We start from the raw sequence: 8120 nt of genomic DNA on the forward strand, positions 1-8120 counted from the left end.
TGATTCGCATAAGAGATGTACATAAGAGAATAGGAGACTTGGGATTTATTATAGGACTTGCAATTGATTTGGATCTATCGCAACTCTTTTTAAGACGGGCCCAGTGTGTGTGTGTATTGGGTTTTTACAGACGTGTATATTACGTCTGGGGACCGACCTTTAAATGTCACCATCAGAAAGAAGTGACTCAGTTTTGAACCTGCGTTCTCGGCTGAATCAGTTTGCAACTTCTATTGTTAGCTGAATTACAGGTGCAGGCCACAACGCCTAGCTGTGTAGTATTATGAGTTTTTATCATTTCTCCTCACCAGCTGGAGAACATGTCATCTTTTGCCATTGATTACCGCATCCTGCTGGATAGTCTGTCCTATCACAAGCAGCTAAGCCAGGGTGAGCTACCTGCATTCATCAAGAGAGACACTACAAACATGGTGGGACCGGCTAACTACGATGGAAGGAGTGTCTTTGATTGTACTCCCTCAGATGGCACACTTCAGCCAGGTAGGTGACCTCCAGACAAGTCCTTAACTCTTTACCAAATTTTGTCACCTGTACAGTCTACTAGTACTATTGCCAATGTCCTTTTGCAAGGCATTCATTTGCCACCACGTAACCAGAAGAGAAATGGGGACTTGGTATGATGACGAAAGCCCTTGTGTTAGTAATTGCTGTATGCCCCCAAGGTGACCATATGGTAGGAATACCCCCAAGGAGTGAACTGCAAATTGTGCATGAATAAATCTGATGACCGGGGTTATAATATCTGCAAAGCGCCTTGAGACATTATTTCATATCAGGCACTATACGAATCCAGATTATTATCATTATCATTATTATATACTTTAAACAATGTGGCCATCTATTTTTTTTATACAACGTACATATACTACTAAATAAAACATTCACCGAAATCTACATACATCCCAATTAACAACTTTGTTGTAAGGCTCTGTAACTGCCATACATTTAACAGACAAAACTCAGAAGAACTCAAGCAACAGGTTAAAGTCCTCTCTCTCTCTCTCTCTCTGTCTCAATTACTCTGTCTCTCTTTCTTTCATTGTCACTTTGCATTTTACTATGTCTATTCCTTATATTCCTCACAAGTAACTAGACTCTCCAATGCAAATTGACATTTGTATCATTCTCAAATTAATTCAATTTCTTCAAATTTCCATTTGTTCAGGCAAGAAGGTTGAGATCCGTGTGCTGTTTCGACCTGACCATGCGAGCAATCTCTACTCTGATATGGCTCGTGTGCAGCTCTTTGGGAAGCAGGAGGCGCATGCTATCCGGCTGAAGGGCGTGGCTAAGACCAAGGTCATGTTCATGGAAGGTCACGATGAGATCTACCCCACCGTGGAATCCCTCACTCTCCTTCCTGCACCTGAGGAAGAAGAGGGTAAGCTACACGTACCCTTGTTACGTTTAGATTTATTTTTGTGATTCATTTTCAATGTCTACTTGCGAAGAAGAATAACATCCCTTGAAACCCATTAAAAAAATGAATGCATATGACATGTAATTTCCAACGATGTCGTTATTAAAACCACCTGTCTATAAAGACTATGGTTTGTTTTTATTGCTTGAAATACATACTAGTGTTAATTGTAAATAATGACTGTCTGTCTATAAAGACCACTTATCTTATTTATACTTTGACTTTAGCTCTTTGGTACATGCGTACGTATCATCTGGGCCCCGTCTTATAAAGAGTTGCGATTGTTCCAAAGCAATCACAAGTTAGCAGTCTCCTTTCTGTTATGCACATAATTTGAATTGATATCAATCGCAAATAAGTTGCGATTTGTATCAAATCTTTACAAGACGGAGTTCTGGTAACTGTTCTATATACCAGTTCATCTACATCCAAAGAAAAATATGTTTAATACTATAAACAAAGTGACTGTAATATTGCTATTATTATTCTGCACATTATTTTGTTTTAGTGGTAGACCCTAAGGCTGTGCCTCCTGCAATCCCCACCTTACTGAGTTTCAAGGCTCTGAGTGTAGAGAAAGAGATCAACCCATCTTCCAGACAGCTACACATTGGGTGTATTAGGAGTACAGCGGCTAGTCAGAAGAAGGTGGGTACCTGCTCTCTTTCAAGTTTTAAGTTTAACTTGTTCCACATTTTACAAAAAATATAGACATACATATATTTTTACAAATTATACAATACATTATACAATACATCGAGGGGTCAGTGCCACAAAGACATAACTCCATTTTGAGAAAAAATGGCTAATGTGTCACAGAGCACTTAAGTCTTTGTTTTTCCCGGAAAGCCCACATTTTTCTGAACATTTTGGCAAAATATGGAGTTACGTCTTTGTGTCACTGAACCCTCGACATGTAGTGTATATGAGCACGTCTTAATGATTCTCAATAAGTCTTAATGATTCTCAATTCATATGATAAATTAAGTAGAACGTGGGGAACCTATTAAAAAGCAGTGCTTGTATATGATAGGTTCCTGGTAAAATAAACATTGTATATGTAAAAACCATAGCAGTATAGAAAGACGTAATTTAGAGGGGAGGATTTAAAACAAAATGGAATATAAGGAAATTTGTATACAAAATAATGCATTTAGCACCAATGTGCTCTGACCTTTTTGTTTTGTATACATTAACAGGCAAAGTAAGCTCCTCTACAGGATTCTTTTCATAAGATATGTGTTATGTCTAGTTAATTACCTGTTGACAACTGAATTACCACACTGTCTTTGGTTTGAAGATAGCAATCTCCTGCTTCCTTTTGACAATGGTTAACTTTTAATGTGACTTGGAGCTTTAGTTTGTTTTCAAAACCGTCAGTGTACTACTATACGTAAAGAATGTGTAGGCAGTGACTTTTCTCAATTCAATTTAGCTCCTGGTCTGTTACTTTTAACTTTAGACAAGGCATTATATTATTTTTTTTAAACTTGCCTGTCTTGACTAGGTTGATAAAACTTTGATATTACCTGTACTGCACTGTGGGCTAGCTAGCACCAACTGTGAGAAAAAAATATCTAGGATGAAAATGACCAAAGCTTATGTGCAAAGGAGCTGTGACATGTTGCTGTGATGCTTATTCTACCCTAATGCTAGTGGTGCATCTTTGGCTTTGAGTCCTATGCAAGGCCGCGAATAAGCTATTCAAACCCTCCCCATCACAACTTCTGATTAAATGCCCTTATCTCTTAGGGTATATCACAATGCCACAGCTGATATATTTTATCAACTTTTACCCCAATACTTCACATGATATTGATTAATAAAACTCTGGTGTTGCTAGATGGTGTTGTGAATTGCGAATCCACGTACAGGTGTTCCTTTACCAAAAGTAACTAGCACTCACCTCATGAAATCTAGAACCTCACAGTTTCAAGACCATGCATTGCTCTATCCATGAGCCACCATACCTCCTCTATGGAAAACTGAATTATAATTATTATCATGTTGTTATTGACTGTCTAAATTCATTTTATTTTCAAGAATGGAGAATTCTTCTTTGACAACGTAGCAGCTCTGAGCGTACAAGGTTTCCAAGTAGAGCCTCAGAGAGGCATGGTAGATGCAGGTAGCACAAAACCTGTTACATTCACATGGACTCCACCTAAAGGGCATGATGTAAGTATATTGAAATCACTGCACCATAATTATAATCAAAGATGAATAGATAAGTTGGTCTTAGATATGAGGATATAAAGACACCATAGATCACATCAGTAAGGGAGAGGGTTGTCAGTTTCCATGTGTATAACGTCATAATTCGCCGACACCAGACTTGGTGAAAACACCATTAATGGGTGTACAAGTCTGCATACAGCAAACCCGAGGTCCTAAAAAAAAATACATCCCTAGTCTCTTTGAGAATCTTTCGGGGAATGGGAGGAAAATGCAATTACATGAGGCCTGTTGGTCATAAACTGAAGGCTAATCCTAGTGATTGACAACTCATGTTATTATTATCACCATCATTATCATCATCATTATTATCTTCATCATCGTCGTCGTCATCACCACCACCACCATTTATATCATCCTACGGTAAGCTTCGCTTCTTAATAAAATGTTTTTTGTGTTTGTTTTTTACGACGTCATATTTCTGTTCTCTCAACAGCCTAATCTCCCGATTGAAAGCAGCATCATACTCAACCTCAAAGGTGATGTCCTGGAAAGATACAACATTCTCCTGAGAGCATTGGTGGTTTCAGAGTGATTACATTCCTCAGTCAACAAGACAATGAGTGATTTCAAGTTGGGTGTTAGTGTTTAGAGCAATCAAGAGCTCTTAAATCGAGCTAAAAATTTGCTGATGAAATTAAGATACCGATATCAATATCGATAGCTTAACACTGACACCGAAATGGAAATCAACATTTGCTTAATCCCTAGGGGCTAGTGTTACTAAATAAGACATTTGTAAGTAAAATATTAACACCGGCCACAAAGGTCGGTTCAGCAGACAACAATTTTGCAAAATCGATAACACTATCTACCGGAAGTTGACGATATTCAAAGGGTCAAAGCCTAAACACCCGCTGATTTCCATTTTGGTGTTTAGGGCTGGTGTTAGTATTTATTAAGCACTAACACCAGCCCTTAACACCCAACTTGAAATCACTCAATGATATCATTGGAAAGAGAATAGGGCTCAGCTCTTGAAAGGCTAAAGAATCTGGGCCCTTTTTTGTATAAAACTTGTTATCAATAACAAGTTGCAACAAATAATAATCTACTGAAATTGTCGCATTTGATTGGCCGAGAGCAAATTTGTTATAGAAGTGTGACACGTGTTATTGATAACAAGTTTTATGAAACAAGGCTCTGTTGTATTAGGCTGCCCTTCACCTATGCTGTGTGGAAGATCCCATCCCTTTCAAGTGAAAAATATAACAGATTTTAAAGTGGAAGATTTAAAAAAAAAAAATTAAATCTACTTCTTTGTTATTAAAATGAACACTTGAAAAATTCAAACCAACAACATTTTCTTTAAAGTCTCCATTATAATACATATTCTGTGTGATTTTCTAACTGCAAGATACTTGGTACTTTGCCAGTCCAAACTACTGGTATCGAAAAGGTCCCTATTTGCCATATGGTTTCCTAGTTAAACTTTCCCTGATCCAACAAATCCAATGTGCAACTTAAAGAAAATGCATTTTCAGAGGCTACTTTTACACAAACCATGGCATTTTGTTTTAAAATTGCACGGTCATCCAGGTACTCGTGCTCGTAGCGCAAGATACACAGATTTTTCTGGTCCGCAAAAAAACACCTCCGTTCATGTGACTTACATATATGACCCGTTTTACTTTTATCCAATCTTTCACTGTACAGATGAAGGATTTGTATCGCTGGTAGATTTTACCAAGGTTTTAATTGTAATTTAATTTCAATGGCATTATATACTTTTCAAGGATAACAATAGACTTGCCATTTTGTCGCTAAAAAGTATGTTTTATTGCAGTTTTCTAGCCGTTTGACATGGTAGGTTATTTGCACCTCTTATTTATAACACATACATGTTTAAGTCCATCTACATAGAAAAGGGCAACAAAACATTGAATTTCTTGCATTTTGGCAATTTAATTTACTAGTATGTATTTCAAATTTATAGATGATTTTATTCTATTCAAGATTATTGAAATGTACATAATTAGGTGTATGAAAACCCGTCCATTGTATTTATGTGTATATTGAATATCCACTATATGTAAAATATAAATTATTTCTTACAAGATCGTCCGAGTGTACTTATAGCATAGGGTTGCTGTCAAATATGAGCTTGAAAACACAATGTTTGACTATAGACGATTCTATGCTATTCAAGATTATTGAAATATACATAATTTAGTGTATGCAAACCCGTCCATTGTACTTATATTTATATCGAATATCCATTATATGTAAAATATTGAAAATGCTACATGTATATAGATTTTATGCGAGTGGCTTATGTATATTTGTTAAATAAATTTGATTGAAATTATTTCTCACACGAAAGTTCATCTTAGTGAATTTATTATGCATGGTTGCTGTCAAATGTGAACTTGAAAACACATTGTTTGCTTGAGATAGCTTACGGTTGTTTGCCTGAGAAAGAGTTGCAAAATTTAAAGGCTTATTCAAACATGTTGCAAGACTGAGGCAATTTTTGTTAGGATGTAAAGTGTTATACGCTTCAGGTTTCTGTATCTTATAACACAGAGCTCAGTGAGTACATGCAAGTCCTCCAGGTGCCATTAATTTACATGTTAAAAAACGTGGCAGTTTAGCGCACCATGTCTGAACAAGCCTTCATTGATAGATGTATGAACTCAAGTAAACTCTAAACTTCACTCACTTGTAGACTTCACAATATTAACATCTGAAAACCATCAATATTTATTGTTTAAAATTCTCTGATAAATTCTTTTACCAAACAGTATTGTCGGAAATACATTTACATGTAAATGATAACTAAAAGCAGCATGACAGTACATAAAAACATTTGTACAGACAATGAAATGATTTCTGTGCAAGTTACATTCAAATTCATGTATTGCATACATATCAATCATATATGGCTAAGGTAAGCATATCGTCTCCACCCCTATAAAGAGCCTAGTCTTTAATAAGGCTAAAGGACAACTACTCTACCAGAAAGCAGAACAATCAGGGAACAGGACTGGTGAAAGTTCAGACAAAAACTAAGAAATGTAGTTTTATTTTTAAAGTTCTAATCACTATACCTATGGGCACTTCAAATTGGCTGAATAGTAACATAGTGATGGAAAACTTGCCCATTAGTTTAAACGCACAAAAGAATAAAAATGTTAATTTTCTCAAATATACAACTCGGAAGTGTCCTTTCTTTTTCTTTTTAAGGACCTATCAATAAATATGCTATCCACAACATATTTTTAGTCATGCCCTAATAAAGGGAGAAAGCGCGTGGGGATAAAAATAAAACTCAGATATTATGATATTTTTGTGCACCTAAATGGGAGAATTGTCCATGTCTATGTCTCAATCCATTGGCCAAACTGCCAATTTGACATTGCATAGATTTATACATGAATTTAAAACAACCATTATTATCAATCTGATGATTTATTTCAAACTCCATTCTATTGCTCATATTTTTCTGCTTTCCTACAAATGAAGTTAGGATTGCCGTTTCCAAGTACCTGTAAGGTCTGTATATGCTAGTACACTGTGTGGACATGTAATACAGTACGTACCAGAAATGAATAATCTTTTACAAGTCTGGCAGTATAAATCGTGCTGCTCTCAAAGGGCATACAAAACTTGCACAAACTAATACTATCATGGTAGACTGTGTATATGAATTAGCACATATTAGCACATCAACTGATTGTTATTCACTTCAAAATTTTAGTTGAAATTCACAATCATGTACATGTACTTTGGCAATGAAAACTCACAGTACAATACACAATGTTATACTCTTTTGGTTATACAGAAATAAGACATATATATATATATATCTACCACAGAGTCATCATGCCTCCAAGATGAAAGACACCATAAATTTCACACTTGTAGATGGTCATAAGTTCGTCTTTCGTTAATACTGCCATTACAACTTTGGCAGGTCCACGGTTCGACACAGGAACAATTCTGATACAAATTATGATACATGTATTTGCATATAAGAATATCCATATTTTATGGATTAATTATTTTAACCTGTTATCTGCATGAATCTTTATACGCAAGAAATGGTCAATTTTTTTTCAAACGAACTATAAACAAAATTAAGTCAGTGGCCTAGAATCTTCATATTTATTTACATTCTCTTTACCTTTTAATAAATTAGTGTTAACCTTCATATTATTTACAAATCAATTAAACTCCATATTTTGTTATTTTATTAAATGTATAACACTCTATACTTTTTACACTTTATAAACAATGAATTGCAAACATTTACAGAAAGTCAGACACATATCCTTTATCTTCTCTAGTTCAAAGATATAAAGGAAAAGTACTGGATACAATTTGATATAGATGTAGTATTCTGTTTTGTACTGTTCATTAATGCTCAACGGGTAAAATAAACCCCTCAATAAGCGAGTTCGTAATTAGGATTTGCGCATGGGCAGATAAAGGTCATCCGTTC

The 8120-nt window shown here is 35.5% G+C and overlaps 1 protein-coding gene across 1 annotated transcript in view; it reads left to right on the forward strand.

The window, feature by feature from the left end:
- The window catches only part of LOC763377 (cilia- and flagella-associated protein 74), a 34606-nt gene extending 30303 nt beyond the window's left edge, over positions 1-4303 (forward strand). Inside the window, exons 32-36 of the mRNA XM_030987117.1 lie at positions 312-501; positions 1187-1402; positions 1950-2089; positions 3485-3619; positions 4113-4303. Coding sequence (XP_030842977.1) covers positions 312-501; positions 1187-1402; positions 1950-2089; positions 3485-3619; positions 4113-4211 — 780 coding nt within the window. The 3' untranslated portion in view covers positions 4212-4303. The remainder of the gene's footprint in view (positions 1-311; positions 502-1186; positions 1403-1949; positions 2090-3484; positions 3620-4112) is intronic.
- Positions 4304-8120: the final 3817 nt, after the last annotated feature.

The sequence above is a fragment of the Strongylocentrotus purpuratus genome, unplaced genomic scaffold, assembly GCF_000002235.5.
Source record: "Strongylocentrotus purpuratus isolate Spur 01 unplaced genomic scaffold, Spur_5.0 spur5_scaffold_16, whole genome shotgun sequence".
In the NCBI taxonomy this organism is placed as follows: domain Eukaryota; kingdom Metazoa; phylum Echinodermata; class Echinoidea; order Camarodonta; family Strongylocentrotidae; genus Strongylocentrotus; species Strongylocentrotus purpuratus.